The 16,574-nt window shown below is 37.9% G+C and overlaps 2 protein-coding genes across 2 annotated transcripts; one reads left to right on the top strand and one right to left on the bottom strand.

The window, feature by feature from the left end:
• Window positions 1-784: 784 nt before the first annotated feature.
• Window positions 785-9,700, bottom strand: cpb2 (carboxypeptidase B2 (plasma)). Its single transcript, XM_053616084.1, has 11 exons — window positions 9,581-9,700; window positions 9,112-9,187; window positions 7,481-7,605; window positions 6,994-7,102; window positions 6,788-6,889; window positions 6,482-6,586; window positions 5,825-5,935; window positions 4,687-4,777; window positions 2,905-3,107; window positions 1,582-1,666; window positions 785-1,442 (listed from the first exon to the last, which is right to left on the bottom strand). Exons 1-11 carry the CDS (start codon window positions 9,655-9,657, stop codon window positions 1,255-1,257), a joined length of 1,272 nt encoding a protein of 423 aa, XP_053472059.1. The 5' UTR covers window positions 9,658-9,700; the 3' UTR covers window positions 785-1,254.
• Window positions 9,701-10,686: 986 nt separating this feature from the next.
• On the top strand, window positions 10,687-15,025 carry alg11 (ALG11 alpha-1,2-mannosyltransferase). The gene is made up of 5 exons (XM_053616080.1): window positions 10,687-10,800; window positions 11,956-12,177; window positions 12,491-12,862; window positions 12,987-13,564; window positions 13,932-15,025. The coding sequence occupies exons 1-5, from the start codon at window positions 10,754-10,756 to the stop codon at window positions 14,213-14,215; spliced, it is 1,503 nt and encodes a 500-aa protein (XP_053472055.1). The 5' UTR covers window positions 10,687-10,753; the 3' UTR covers window positions 14,216-15,025.
• Window positions 15,026-16,574: the final 1,549 nt, after the last annotated feature.

The following is a 16,574-nucleotide window of genomic DNA, read 5'->3' as shown; positions in this document are numbered from 1 at the left end:
GTGTATGGGCCCATTCTGTAGTGAAATACATGGCAATATTTACATGTGATTTAATAGCTTATTTTGTTAAATATCAAAAATCTAAGAGGTGTGCATTATAGCTGACACCTAGATGAACACTTTGCAGTTGGTTATATGACTGTAAGTCATTCCCTTCAAATGCTATTGAAGTTAGAAACGTGTTTAACAATGTCGTATGTAACTTTAGAGACGGTCCCTTAAATTCCGCATACCTGCGAATATTGAGTGTCAAACCAACTTTATTCCAGTAAAACTTATTCCTTTTTGAACAATACAATGGCTTATCTATTGGTCTTTCTACATACATTTTTACATAATTTCTGTAAATGGTCATGTGTACTTCAGTTTGTATACAAACATAAACCCTGAAAGCAACCTTTGGCAAACTTCGGCAACGTTCTGTAAGAGAATGTTATGGGAATGTTTTAGGTTTTAGTTACAAATAAATATACAATATCCTTTGGTGAATGTTCATTGTCAATTGTCATAGAACATGCTGTTTCCCAGAATGTTTTAGGAACAGTGCTGAATTTATTAACTAAATACTTAACTTTATTAGACTTTATTAACTCATATCCTCAATATTATTACCACCCCCCCCCCCCCCCCAGCAAAAAAAAAAAAAAGCCTGATATTAGGGTAAAGTTCTGTGTTCACTGGGTATGTTGTATATTTGACTTTGTAAATAGTTTTTTTTTTACTACTTTTTAAAAATTATACAGTATGTATTATAATACACAACAAAATAACAACAAGGTTAAACTTTGCTTTTTATTTACTTTATTATTTTAGTTTTTGCCAAACTGACTTGAGATTAATAAGAAATGATTGCAATCATTGCAGTTATTGTGAAAGTGTGTATTTTGTAATACCAGTATCATGCCATATTGCATGTATCACTCATATAGCAATCACTGCATTTCAATGCTATCTTACTAATACCAAGAATTTTTTTCTTTGGAAGTTGTGCCAGTGCTGCCTTGGTTGTTGAGGCCATCAAAGCCTCATTCGACTAATTAAATTCACTCAAAGGAAAGTCAATGAGAGCGCAGGACTGGTGAATCACTGCACAGCATCGTTTCAGGCTTTTCCTGCTCCATCACCACAGCCCGCCTTAACAAGTGCTTTATTATGAGCTGAATGTGTTAAGAGCAGAAATAAGATGAAACTGTTGAGGGCAGTGAAAACCTTAGCTGTAGATCATGTATGTAGGATAAAGAATGAAGCATTGATTCATTGAAGTTTCTCTAGGACACGCATAGCTATGGTCTTGACCCCTGCAAAAGCTTCATTGCAGGCATTATTGATCAAGTTTGGAGGAAGGAGGAAGCCGTACCGCCCACGGTCCTGCAGCTCAAAGGTAAACGAATATGTAATGCCTTGATCATAGACCCAGTCATCTGATCCCCCAGGAGCTAGATCTGATGAGAGGGAGAACAGGAAGTAGCATGGTGGGATGGTTACATGTCATAAAAAATATTTCATGCAATCAGATGGACACTATTAAAAATGCCTTTTTTCAGTATATTGAACATATCCTAAAATAGGTAACAAGCTTACATATTGTTTTTGCTCCAGAACCATAGCGATACATGTTTCTGTAATGCCGACGTATTTTAAAGGATGCTTCCTGGACAAGCTCAAACTGTCAGGGAGCACACACACAAACACACTGAAATGTTAATGAAGGTGCCTCTGTCTGTTTTACATCAACATTAAAGGAATAGCCAAGACATGTTTTGTGTTTTAGGTTTTGCACTGAAGTTATAACTGTGATGTAGCTCACAAATAGTTGGGGTTTTTTTAAGGTCATCCAAAATCCTTTCTGTAAATATTTCTTAAACCACATCCAGTTCTTTTGTGATGTTGCCCAGACTGTAATGTTATAGATGCAGCCATACTGGACAACTAAAATCACTTTATTCATTATACCATTATTCAAGTCTAAAAGTATGTGGACACCCAATCACACCTATGTGTGGTTCTACCCCAAACTGTTACCACAAATTTGGAAGCACATAATTGTATAGGATGTATTTGTATGCTATAGCATTATAATTTCCCTTCACTGGAACTAAGAGGCCCAAACCTGGTCCAGCATGACAATGCTCCTGTACATGAAGACATGGTTTGCCAAAGGTGGAGTGGAAGACTCGAGTGTCCTGCACAGAGCCCTGACCTCAACCCCACTGAACACCTTTGGGTTGAAGTGGAATACTGACTGTACCCCAGGCCTCCTCACTTGAGATCAGTGTCTGATCTCACTAATGCTCTTGTAGATGAATGAGCACAAATCCCCACAGCCACGCTCCAAAATCTAGTGGAAAGCCTTCCCAGATGAGTGGAGGTTATTATAACAGCTAACGGAGATTAAATCTGGACTGCGATGTTCAACAAGCACATATGGGTGTGATGGTCAGGTGTCCACATACAATTGGCCATATAGTGTACCGCAGATTGGTATAATGATATTATATATAAAGCCCGTCCTTCCACAGTTTAAATGTGGAACGTATCAGAAGTTATGCAAATGATTTTATGATCAAATGATTCATTTTCTTAATAGGTAAAATAGTTTAACAATGTCCTCTTAAGCAATTATACGATTATTTATGTACAGTATATTATGTTGGGGTTTTTTTTTTCATTGTTATTTATTTGTTAGGTAGTTTACATATCAAACATGTCTAGGCTGATCTACTACATTTGCAAGAAGGGGGAAATTGGTAAAATTTTATTCTTTGCATGTGCACAAATTTGGTTGGGATCAAATGTATGCAAACATAAATAACGAATCTTCAAAGGAATGTTATGTTTTTTCATTTTCTATTCGTAATCCATCCATAATTTGCGTGTGTAATACTTTTGCGTGTTAACCCTCACCAGCTCAGTGTAGTTTGGGACCTGCTCAAGGGTGTAGGAGTACGGAAAGAGCAGCAGCTGTGAGTAGGAATGGATGGAGAAGTAAAGTTTGACAGAGTCCTTGTGGGCGCGCAGGAACTTGGTCACAGCTTGCACCTCCGGCTCGGACTCCGGATACTGCCCACAGTAAATATCAGAACAGGGATTGCTGGACGCTCCCGCCGCTTCATCGTGGAAGAATTAAGGAGGAAAAGAGTCAAGGATTTATCAGAAAAGAGGGTGTAAGATCTTGCTCTTTAATGATTGTTTAAAAAGAGTTCTATCTTGATTATAGTTAAAGGAATACTTCAGTATTCCCTTTTCAACCTAAACTCTTACGACCGCATCTGTAGTATATGTTTGGTTATCATAGACAAGCGCTTCAAATGTCTTCTCCCTGTACTGAGAAATTCAGTACAAATCAAAGTCACTTACAATGAAAATCTAAGGGCAGATGCTGACAAAGTGAATAAATGTTTATTCTTCAGAAAAGCACTAAAACTGTGCAATTCTCTACGACTTTCTCTTATATCTCTTTCATCATAATCTCATTATTGTTAGGTTGTAACAGTAGTGTTAATCTAAAACATTTATTGCCAGAATTCAGCAGCTGCCCTTCCATTATTTAGACGTCCATTATTTAGAGTAATCATGTTTTAATCATGTTCTTTTTTTCAACATAAGGAAATGTGTTGAAATTATTGTCTGTGTTAATCACATATACTACGCAAGCAATGAATAGAGGTTAGGTTGAAAAACACTGAAGTTTAGTCTCTGTGTGGTTTGTGTATTATTTTCTTACCTGTGAATTTCAAGATATAATTTCATAAACATTTGTAAAGAATCCTTTACTCAAAAATACAAACATGGCTACTAATAAACTATCTATTCCACTGGCACCCTTGTTCTCTGTCTCATCAGTGTAATCTATTTCTCCAGACTCATTTATACACGTCATGCCATTTGCACTGTTTTTTTTTTTTCTTTTCATGCCTATTTTCCATTTGCACCGTTGATACCACACCAGTTTCACGTCACTAGCACTTTATTGCCAAGCTACATCATTTGCGATGCTTCTGTACATGTATGTTTATGAGAATTTTGGGATATCCCATTAAAAAAAAATATTGGATGGAAACACCAGATGCGAATAAAATCTCCAAAAAGTGCATAACAAACTTATGCGCTCAATTGGGGTGGATAATTTTTTTATTCGATGAGATGACGTGTGAATAAACTACGATGGAAACACATATATTGAATAAATTCCTTGATGTGCATCAAAAAAAAAAAAAAAATCATGTGACTTTGCCTCAACAAATCATGTGATTGGATAACTGGCTCAGAGAAGTATTGATACTCTGCACCAGTTTCCCCAGAAGTGACGATCTTGTTCTCTTGAACATATGGGATGGAAATGGTGCTTTATTCGCAAATGATTTATAGGATATTCGAATTTTTCGCATAAGTTAAATTCGCAACTTGGATGGAAACATAGCTATTGTCTATTTACATTTTACTCCTAATGCGACTTGCTGTTTTGCACTTCTGGTTAGATGCTGAAGGCATTTCTTTGGCTTTGCACTTGTACTGTGCTCAGTGACAATAAAGTTGAATCTAATCAAGTCTAATCTAATATAAAAATATAATGAATAGAGGTTAGTGTGAACACATATCATGGCAACATTTGCATAGTACAAGCATTAGTTTGATAGTAACACCTGTAGGCATTACAGTGTATGAATTCCAGGGTTTATCACTCACTGCACCACTTGGCATCGAAGTTCCTGTTCAGGTCGACGCCAACACATGAACTGCCCTGCCTCACGGACCGGTTCTTCCTCCACATGCGGTTCTATACAGTAAGAACCGTCAAATAGTACTGAAGCAAAGCATTAACAAGCTCAACATTATATATAGTGCATATTTACAAGAAACAGAAACATCCCGAGATGTTTAAAGTTTCCCATATATATATATATATATATATATATATATATATATATATATATATATATATATATAATATAGTTTTTGTTCTTTCATTTTTTTTTTGAAAACCATTGCACTCCTGCACTGTCTTTCAATCTCTTAGACATTATCTTTGAGGCCAAAAAATGGAAATGGAAGTGATTAATGACTCATGTGAAATTAGACACTCAGGGCTTAAAGAATTTGCAGTTTTTCATAAGTATTTCTTTTTTCCCTCGCCTCCTAGCCTCACTAGGTTATATGCAGTGTTGTACTATCAAAAAACTTTATCTCTCTGTTCGTTTTATCTCTGTACCAGTGATATTGTGAAGAGGTCTGAATTACCCAGCAAGGGCTCACACCCCTCCCATTTCCCATCGCCCTGCTCACCATCAGCTAAACACAGAGTCATGATACTCTACACACAGAAACCCAACAGTGTCCTGACTGATCGTATAACATACTTGCGGCGATAAAATAATTCATTTGTTTATACTGATTGAAAATGTCCGATGAGTCGATCTACATTCCAGATGGAATGCCAGTGTACTGTGAGAAAGGGTTAATTTGGGTCTTGTTAAGATTGCTTTGTGCTGTTTGCTGCATTATAGTTCTTATACAATAGCTTATACAATACTTGTCCATCATGTGTTCAGTACTAACTCGATTAGATGTGTTTTTAGCCTGATGGTTTATAACTCGATACAAATGAATCATTTTTAATAATGCAGTCTGTATTAGTTACTTTCAGTCATGGTCAGTTTCTAAGGTGTGATGATCGAACCACTTCTGAGCTAGGTTTTTTTTTTTGTTAAATGTTAATATCTGTTACAGTGTGATGTCAAACTACTATTAAAAACATATTAACATATTTTCAAAATCCGAAAAAATCTTGAGGTCCTGACAGCTCTTGAGAACACGAATGTCTTACCGTTGTCCATGTGTACTTGTAACCATCTGGATTCATGACGGGTAAGATGTAAATGTCCATCTTGTCCAGCAACGTGGTGATGTCAGGGATTTCCTTGTAAAATGTAAGAGCCTGAGAAAGGACAAGTACAACACACACTGTTCTAATGAGCATTGTGAGTGTTTAATCTAGAAAATCAGAATAAGATTTTTCCCAGTAACAAATTTCAAATAAAGTTGTGTTTCAGTACTGTTTTGAGAGGGAGCACCTAAGGCACATGTAGTTGATCAGACAAAAAAAATCTTAAAAGATATTGACTGTATATATCATATCGATTATCAATTATAAGTTGCCATTTCCATATAAAACAAGACACTGGACCATTTAAAGACTGATATTTGATAAGCTCAAGTAAATTAGACCGTTGTGAGGAAAAAAAAGACAGCCAAGAGAGCAAAAACTTTTGCTCTGTTGCTGTAAATTCGGTTCTAGTAAGATAACTAATGAGGTAGCAGATTTATTAGCATGAAGAAGAAATGTATTTTAGCTACATTGTTTAACATTTGCTGTGACTGCTTGGTGATAAGGGGACATTAAGAAGAGTGTGTTAAATAATCATTTAAAAATATAATATTGGGTTGGAATTTGTTTCTCGAAGAACGCTAGATTAAATATTACATATTTGATGAACCAAATGCAAAAAGCAGGTGAGATCCACTCTCTGGCATGAATCCCACAATCCATCCACATGGCTTTATCCACTGGGCCTCGTCTTCCTGACAGCTACAACACAGAGGAACGTTCGTTCAGCTAAATCATCTAGACATTTGATTCTTTGCTGAACTGGACTTGTAAAGAACTGCTAGAGTTGAAAGTATCTCAATCTTAATCTTAAATATTGATTGTTAATAAAACAGGAAAAAGACGAACCATGTTGGAAGTCTTATTTTAGTCATATTTCCGTGAAGGAATGACAAAATTTACCTTCAAGACATACAGTGGATTTTTCTCGAATGACGAGCCAATCAGAATGAGTTTGGTCATGTCGGGATGCTCTTGGCTTGTTTTATTGACCAAATAATAAATCTGGATAAAAACATGAACAAATCTCACAAGAGAATAATAAACTGAAGAATACAAATGTGTTTTTTCTTTCTTTCTGAGGTTAACGTGTGCAATTCTTGATTTACGTCCTCTAAAGAGTGATATCTTTCATTGTTCATGCCACCGCTCTTGGGATCTGTGGTGTCGTTTCGGGTCTGTTCCTGGATCAGATGCTGCGTGTTATCCAGCAGAACGCTGCACAAACCACAACATGTCTGAGATTCAGTTCACAGTCTTGTAGCATTTGTGCCATCAAGTCACTTTTTATATTGCAAATGCAAAGCTACTGTATGAGCAGATACTGTGAGATCAGACCTAATCCTCACTAAGTCAGTCATTTTCACAGTGAGTTACATCCGAATAGAACTCAGTAGCTCAGTGGTTACGATACTGGACTACTGATCAGGAGGTAATGAGTTCAAATCCCTGCACCACCAAGCTACCATTACTGGGCCCTTGAGCCAGGGCCTTAACCCTCAACTGCTCAGTTGTATAAATGAGATAAATAAAAGTCACTCTGCGTATGGGTGTCTGCCAAATGCTGTAAATGTAAACGTAAGAAGGCTGAAATACCTGAAGGAGAATCCATGTGCGTGTAGCTGCTCAGTGACTCGTGTTACGCTGCTGGATTGGATGTAGAGATGGACAGGTGTGTTTGTTGCGATGTGACTGGGAGACGCTGGCTGCCACAGCACCGTCTGATCCACAGCAAAAACTCAGTAAACAACACCGAAATTGAATATTGTACAATACTGACATGGACAGTGATCCTAAAGAGTCTTTCTTTCTCTTTGATGTTTTAATATTAATCAGATTTTCACAAGATTTTCACAGAAATGAATGCAAAATCCAGGAATATTCGTCAGAGCTTGCGATTTTTCAAAATTACTGCAGATTTTCTACAGATTTTTGGCCAAGACGTGTCATGTGATGTCAGCACGACAACTTTCGTGTGTTGAGCATGATTACAGCTAAAAGGTCTCGTTTACCAACAAACATCACTGCGACACACCAAACAGTTTCGTGCAATTACAATTTTGCCAAGTTAAGTAGTTTTCCGCAAAAAAAGCACAAAAAGCTGCTACAAAATCAAACCTTAAATTGGCTGCAACAATCACAAGAAAACTCTGTGAAATCCTGTACGGACTGGTTATTGTCGGATTCTATTGCTTTTAAATTTGACATACTCGGACTGATACTTTTGTGGCAAAAAATGTTTTTCCAAGTACAATTTTTCAAGAGAAAAAAAAACAAGGTGGACTGATGACAGAACAAAGGTTTATGTAGGTTTATAACATAAGTAATAACAGGAACTAACTTAAATGTAACAATAAACAGTAAAAAGTATGATGTGTCGTTCTTTACTAAACAGGAAATTCATTTCTAAATAAATATTAAAGATAGTTGGCAAATTGCTGTGGTATAAGAGGAATAAAACGGATGTTTTAGGATGTTTATGATGTGATGTCATTGGAAAATAATCAATATCAGCTTGTACCAGTAGCTGTGCTTTTCATTACACCCCTCTATTGTTGATTCTTCTCCTATAACAGCAAGTCCTCAAGTGGTTTATTTTTTTACAAATATACTTTAAAGTCCCCGTGAAGTGCCTTGACGTGCGCAGTGTTATTCGATGTGCTGACATAATTTCCACTGAAACAGCAAGTCAGGGCGGGACGTATGGTGTGGCTCCACCCCCTTTTTAGATAGCCAATAGTGTTTAACTTACCTCACAGCCCGGGTTAAGCCTTAATTGACAGTTAGTACCACGGAAGCGAGCCATAAATGCCTGAGCAATAAAGTGAATTAACTCAAGCCATTTCACCTTACAGTTGGAAAACTGAATAAAAGAGCCAAAGACACATTTACGACCCGTGCTTCCTGATATGATTTCTCTGGCTCAACAATGGCAACTTCGGCAAGGTGATTTTTATAATGTTGTGGGCAGGACACTTCCGATTCTAGAGAACATTTGATTGGACAGAATATCGGATGAGAAACTGAAGTGCAGAATGATGTCATCAAAATTGTTGATCCATATTGGTGGTAGAGAGAAACTGAAAATTCTGAATGCATATTACTTCTAAATGTAAATTTTTCATTGTTTTGAAGCGCACAAGCTTATAGATAACCTTAAGGCTAACATATTCATACTAAAAGCCACAAAACTTGTGTGTGTGTGTGTGTGTGTGTACAGTACGTGCCTCATTATGGCTGGAGATGTTCTGCAGTAGGCTCACTTGCTCTGATGTTGCAGCTGTGATGGACAGAACTTTGTCTCTGTTTTATAGAATAAGAGAAAACAAACATAGAATTTGGATCAAGATATTTTTCCCCCTGCAAAGATCTGTGATCAATGACTGAGGCGTTCTTACACACAACACATTTGGTTAGAGGAGTAGTTTGTGTAACCGTGAAATCCTTTCAAAGATGAACTTTGTCCGATAAACATCTTGCCACAAATGCACGTGTTCACATCTTTTTCACACCATTAACCGCAACTTTCCAGGCTGAATTCTACAAGCAAAGCTCTTGGTAAAACCACATGACTCGTAGCCCGTAGTCTCAGTATGATCTACAGGACCGAATAAGACTGAACAGGTTTATGAAACAGGTACAGACAAATGCAGCATGCTGAAAGGAACAGCAATGTGTGTACAAAAGCGTACTTACTGTTCTGATGTGCAAAAACTTTTTCTCAGAATGCAGTGAAAACATATTAAAATGGCGAATAAAACCAGAGGTCTCATCTTTGGTCTGCTGGCTTAGAACACACTTGTGCAATAGTGAGATGGTGAACAGTATTGATTTGGCCATGTTGACTTTACTAGTTAAACTTTTGCTGTCCTCCCTCAGGGAAAAACATTCCACACAGAGATATATATATATACCATCACTGAACAATCCTTTGTGTTGAATTCACTCTTAGACTGTTGGATTAGTAACTACAGCAGGACTGACTACTGACAATTATGCTGAACATAACAGAAGCTATATATATATACTACCGGTCAAAAGTTTAGACACACTCATTCTTTATTTTTTTCACCACATTTTAGAATAATAATAATAATAATAATAATAATAATAATAATAATAATAATAATAATAATAAAGTCATCAAAACTCAGGAGTAACACAAATGGAACTATGGGAATTATGTTAAAAATATTAAAAATCCAAAATAAATCAAAATAATTTAATATTTTAGCATCTTCAAAGTAGCATCTCCCTTTTTGCCTAGAATTTCCAGAAATTTATTCTTGGCGTTTTCTCGACCGATTTCTTGAGGAATTTCCCTGAGATGTTTTTTAAACAGTATTAAAGGAGTTACCACCTATACTGGACACTTATTGGCTGCTTTTCGGAATATTTCGCTCCGAGTCATCCGTTTAATTATATTTCTTTGTAAATAAAATGTTAGTTTTCTAATAAATTAATTAAATTAAACATATTAAATTAATATGTTGGCACAATTATATTTTTGTCTACAACACCGATTTCACACATTTAATCACACACCTTCAGATCAAAAGCTTTTTAAGATCATGAGAAACATTTCAGTCGAGTGTCCACAAACTTTTGACCTTTTATATAAAAAAAAACTATTTACAGCTTCATTCCCAAGAAAAGAACTAGATACGCTAAATTATCTATACTATTTGTTGATGAAACATTAAGTCATATATCATTTTCAAGTCCAAGTCAATAATGTGTTCTCATTCTCGCCCAGCAGGTGGCGCGGATACACAGTTCAGGTTCAGATTCTCACAAACCGTCAAAATCAAGCGTAGAAGAAGAGCGCAACCCGGAAGCGTAAATGTTGTGTTGTCATTTCTTACGAAGATGACTGGGCACGATCACCTGTCTATCTGTTTGTGCGATTTAATCAGGTAATGACTGTTTTAAACGTTAAACACAGAGGTATTTATATAAAAGTGTTCAATTTGTAGAGTATGCACAGTCAAGATAGAAAGATATATCTAGTTTAGCTAAATGAATCTAGCTGCACGTTCGTTCTCACTGTGTAATTAATTAATGAATGAACATTTTAGGTTTGTTGGTATTTTAAAGCCTGCTCGATATGTTTTTGTAAACAAAATGTCACGTGTATAGGTGTCTGAAGTAATACGTGATGTGTTAGAAAACGAAGCAGCGCTTGAGAGGTGTTAAAGGCACTTAAATCACTGGAATAAAGTTGGTTGGAGGTTCGATATTCGCGTATATGTGGAAATTAAGGGACCGTCTCTAAAGTTACATACGACATTGTTATACACGGTTCTAACTTCAATAGCATTTGAAGGGAAGGACTTACAGTCACATAACCAACTGTAAAGTGTTCATCTGGGTGTCAGCTATAACGCACACCTCTTAGATTTTTGATATTTATCAAAATAAGCTATTAAATCATATATAAATATTGCCATGTATTTTATTACAGAATGGGCTCATACACAAAATATACCATGATTTAAAGCTCAATAGCATTTGAAGGGAATGATGTACAGTCACACAACCAACTGGAAAGTGTTCATCTAGGTGTCAGGTATAACGCACACCTTTTAGATTTTTGATATTTAACAAAATAAGCTGTTAAATCGTATGTAAATTAGATTTGAATTTCACTACAGAATGGTCTCATAGACAAATATGCCATTATTTAAAGCTCAATAGCATTATTAGCTCATTGTAGAGGACATGGGTGGGCTTGCTGAGAAATACCTGGGACCAAGTTTCCTTGCCATTAGTTTAGACCAGTGTTTAAATCCATATTTCCATGGATTTGAAACAGTCTGCCTTGTTTGCCTTGCACACACAGGGCGGAGGCGGGATTCGAACCTCTGACCCCGGAGGTGCGAGGCAAATGTACAAAGCCAGCATGCCCCCCTGCAGTTTAATAAATCAGTTTAATAATATTCCTGTAGTGTTCTCCTTATTTGGACTTTCTGTTTTTGCATTAGTGGATATTTATTTAAGCGCTGGCTTTATTGTTCTGCCACTCACTGTAAGCCAGAACTCCTTCCTTCCCTGCCATGTGTTTGATGCAGATTGTTGGGGTCGCTGCTCTTGCCATGTTTCTACCTGTGTCTCATCCTGTCGGGAGTGCTTTTCCTGTTCGTCGCGGGGATTCGCACTTGGCTTCAGTCCAGCAGGAGAGTACGCCGAGCTCAAGATGGACGACCCGCTGTCGCCTTCTTCCACCCTTATTGTAATGCAGGAGGTGGAGGAGAGAGAGTGCTCTGGTGTGCCATTAGAGCTCTGCAGAACAGGTATGTACTGGATTAAACACTGCAGTCTGAAATCTGTTATAATTGGCATTAAGGCTATAAGCTCCAAGATCAGTGTGCTTTACCTGTTGCATATCTCAGTGGTAGAACCTCAGCGAGTGAGTGCCTTTGATAGTTCACTGCTGGGTTTAGCGCACTGAAATTTGTGCATAAAACACCTGCTGGTCCTCCAAGACTGGAATTGTGCAAGCAACATGTAGAGCAAGTTGATACAAATCTATAACTAGCTTTATGTGTGAATCACTAACTAGTGTTACAGTTTTAGTGGTAGTAAAATGTCCTTGCTTTACCGCAGGTACACAGATGTGGATTTCGTAATTTACACAGGCGATCAAGGTGTTACGGGCGAGCAGATTGTGGACGGTGCTCGTCGCCGCTTTAACATCCGCCTACCACGTCCAGTCCGCTTTACCTTCTTGAAACATCGGCTTTTGGTGGAGGCCAGTCTTTACCCCCACTTCACCCTGCTGGGCCAGAGCATCGGCTCACTTTTCTTAGGCTGGGAGGCGCTCACGTCCTTTACGCCTGATCTCTACATTGACTCCATGGGCTACGCCTTCACGTTGCCTGTCTTCCGTTACCTGGGTGGATGCAGAGTGGCGAGCTATGTGCACTACCCCACCATCAGCACAGACATGCTGTCAGTGGTTCGCGACAGAAACCCCAGGTACGCATTTTGACAGAACTGAATCTGTGACGAACCGAAAAGCAAAACCTAATCATAACCTGATCAGTCCTGTTTTAATTATTATTATTATTATTATGTGTATCTGCCATGTTTTCATCTATAGGTTCAACAATGCAGACTACATCACTAATAACCCTATTCTGAGTGCCATTAAGGTAGTGTATTACTGCGCCTTTGCCCTGCTGTATGGTCTCGCCGGCTCCTGCAGTGACGTGATCATGGTCAACTCCACCTGGACGCTGGGTCACATCCTGGCACTGTGGCGTGCCCCGAACCGCACCAGCGTTGTCTACCCACCATGTGATGTCCAGGCCTTCCTTGACGTCGCCCTGGAGGAAGAGGAGGACAAGGACGGAGGCAGGAAGTGCCACTCCATAGTGTCGGTGGCCCAGTTTCGCCCAGAGAAGGACCACCGGCTGCAGGTCAGAGCCTTCCAGAAACTTCTGGACAGACGTAGGGGGGAGCCCGGCAGTAGGGAGCTGGTTAAGCTGGTGCTGATTGGTGGATGCCGGAATCAGGAAGATGAGGACAGGGTGCTGATGCTGAGGGGGCTGTGCCAGGAGCTGGGCGTGGCCGATAGTGTGGAGTTTAAGCTGAACATCCCGTTTGAGGAGCTGAAGAAGGAGTTAGTGGACGCTACGATCGGCCTGCACACCATGTGGAACGAACATTTTGGCATTGGTGAGAACAAAACAATCTTGAGAATTCTTGTATTAATACCTAGATTCTCTAGATTAATAGCATTGTTCGACTCGTGGTTCATGTGGATAAAGTCCAGAATCTCAAAGGAATGTTTCCAACGTCTTGTGGAATCCATGCCATGAATAATTGAGGCTGTTTTGAGACCAAAGAGAGGCTGTACCCAGTATTAGTATAGTGTTCCTAATAAAGTGTTTAGAAAAATAAAGACATGTACTCGGAATGGTCTTTTACTTTTGACCCTCTTTACCTTTCACTTTTCACTTTGCAGGGAGTAGGACGTAGCGATGCTTGTCCCTGAATGAACCACACCAAACATTCCTCTGCTTTCTCTGTCTCTCTCTCTCAGGTGTGGTTGAGTGCATGGCTGCTGGGACAGTGATCCTGGCCCACAGGTCTGGTGGTCCTAAGCTGGATATCGTCGTGCCATATGATGGCGGCATCACAGGTTTCCTGGCTGATGATGAAGAAAGCTACGCCGATGCGATGGAGCGAATCTTCGCCATGACGCCGGCAGCACGACTCGAGATCCGCCGTCGGGCACGTCAGTCTGTCAGCCGCTTCTCGGATCAGGAGTTTGAGGCATCCTTTTTGGCAGCCATGGAGCCTCTGATGGGCACTTTGGAGCGATGAATTTAGGGGAGGATGGAGGATGTTCCGTGTCTCATTCAGAGCTCATTACAACCAAGTTACCGTTTAAACACTCGTTCATAATGCAGGCATGTTCATGAGCATTCACCATCCGCTGTGAATCGCCCCACCTGTGCTGCAAAACATTCCCGTGTATGAAAAAATCCACGTGGACTTTTCTTTTGATTTGGTGTATTTAGAAAACAGAGATGCATTGTGGGTAAGAGTGGAGTTTTCAGCTGAAAGAGTTAAAATACTTCAATGTAATGTAGCATTGCGCTTGATGTACGTAGCTCGCAAACCCACTATCGTATCTTGACCATAAAAGATAAGCTGCTTTCATCTGATGAACTTTCAACTGATCCGAGACTGACATCAAATAAGAGAGGGTGAAAAAAAAAATCAAAACTGCCCTCTGGTCATTTGTAAAAGATAAGTTTTGCTAGCATGCTTGGGCATGGTGAAGCTGAAATGACTAGAGTCCAGTGAGCAGACTGCAAACAGACAGATTGTTTGTTTGGTTTGTTTCAAATCACAGTCCTGTCCACTGCTGTTTCTCACACTTTGCATCTTGTTTATCTTTGTTTTATTTCGTTTTGTCTCATGTCTGCCTGGGTCAGAGGCTGTCCTTCCAAAACGTCTGCTTTTCTCTTAAGTTAGACAACTTGTATGATGGTGAAGATGTATTTTCTCCTTTTTTATTTGAAGACTTGTGTTGCTAAATATTTTTGGGACAAAGATCATGACTACTTTGATTCAAATTCTTATTTATGAGGATATTTACAATAAATGGTTTGAGGAAAATTTTGAGGACTTTGAGTCATGTGTCATTTGTCTAGCTTTAAACAGAACTGGAATTAGGAAGGACTTTTCAGATACCTTCTGAAAGATTTGAAATATTTATGGTGCACACATGCTTATTAAATATTTATAATGCTTGTATAGAAAACTGGTGCCGTGTTATAGCGTTGAAATGTTTTGTAAAATCTGTTTACGTTTTGATATATTTGGTTTATAAAATCGATTCGTTTCATTTTTAAGAGATATTTATTTATTTCAATGTGTTTTAATAGTTTTTGCTTATTTTATTAGACTAGTTGATAGCTTTCTAATTTAATGTGAGGTGTAAGCCGTAATCATCAAGATTAAAACAAAAAAAGTCTTGAAATGTTGCTTTTTATGTGTAATGAACCTAGAATATTTGAAAGTCCCACTTTTTGAATTAAATTACGGGGAAAAAATGAACTTTTCCACGGTATTCTAATTTTTTGAGATGCACCTGTATATAAAACTTGCCCTCAGATATTCTACTTTACTGTTACTGCATGCAGATCATAGCTGTTAACAGAAACATGCCAACATCCCACTCCACATTGATACAGTAATTCGTGCAAAAGGGTTAAAGCCCTGACCGAGTATCGAGTGCATAAATTAACATACTTTTCAGAAGGTCGACGTTTCTGTATTATAAATTCTTTATTCTAATATTTTGAGATACTGGATTTTTGATATCCATGAGCTGTAAGCCGTAATCATCGAGATTACAACAAAAAAAGGCTTGAAATATTTCACTTTATGTGCAATGAATCTAGAATATATGAAAGTCCCACTTTTTGAATTGAAGTACGGAAAAAAATGAACTTTTACACGATATTGTGATTTTTTTTTTTGAGATGCACCTGTGGTCTTGTTAAAATTCAGTCACTTCACAAAGAAATAACACAAAAACAAAGCCTAAATAAAACAGGAAGACATAGTCAAAGCAAATATAATAATAATTCAAAAGAAATAAACTAAACTAAAAAGTACAATAGAAATAACCCAATTTATAAAGTAAGAAAGAAATAGATATAATATATATAATAGATATAAAATGATTTTTAAACAAAGAGTACAACAGATGAAACGGAATGATGCATCTATTGTTTCCATTTTTGCTGGCTGGCGGTTTTGTCAAGACAACCTAGCTTTGGATGTTGTGGTGACTCTGAAATCCTATGAAGATTCAGGGAGTATTTTTTTTAAATGCAAAATGCAAAAGTTTGTCTTCATTTTCGTAACAAAAACCAAGCCAGAGTCTTAGAGCTGACGGTTCAGCTATATTACACAAATGGAAGTTGGTGATGTGTTTTAAAAGAAAGATCAAAGTTGATTATGACACCGAGACATTTTAGAGTACTGTAAGATGTAACTAACAGGTCAACTATATTTAAACTTTAAGCTTTGATTGGCATACAATATTTAGGCTAGCAGACACATATTTGTACATTATATCATCAGGATAATGAAAATCAGTGGCATGCTGATGACCAATGCAACAGAAGAGAGAAGAGTAAAGGACCAAGAAGAGACCCATGAGGGA

Source organism: Ictalurus furcatus, chromosome 26 (assembly GCF_023375685.1).
Source record: "Ictalurus furcatus strain D&B chromosome 26, Billie_1.0, whole genome shotgun sequence".
NCBI lineage: Eukaryota > Metazoa > Chordata > Actinopteri > Siluriformes > Ictaluridae > Ictalurus > Ictalurus furcatus.
This window is presented reverse-complemented; position numbering and strand designations above follow the sequence as displayed.

Excerpts from the sequence above, each read along its gene's own strand:
- cpb2 (XM_053616084.1), bottom strand. The coding sequence starts at position 9,657 with ATGAGACCTCTGGTTTTATTCGCCATTTTAATATGTTTTCACTGCATT. Across the intron at positions 9,188-9,580 it reads AGTTTTTGCACATCAGAACA|AGACAAAGTTCTGTCCATCA; the intron begins GTAAGTACGCTT and ends TCTATAAAACAG. Across the intron at positions 7,103-7,480 it reads GCACATGGATTCTCCTTCAG|CGTTCTGCTGGATAACACGC; the intron begins GTATTTCAGCCT and ends TGGTTTGTGCAG.
- alg11 (XM_053616080.1), top strand. The coding sequence starts at position 10,754 with ATGACTGGGCACGATCACCTGTCTATCTGTTTGTGCGATTTAATCAG. Across the intron at positions 12,863-12,986 it reads GTTCGCGACAGAAACCCCAG|GTTCAACAATGCAGACTACA; the intron begins GTACGCATTTTG and ends TTTCATCTATAG. Across the intron at positions 13,565-13,931 it reads GAACGAACATTTTGGCATTG|GTGTGGTTGAGTGCATGGCT; the intron begins GTGAGAACAAAA and ends TCTCTCTCTCAG.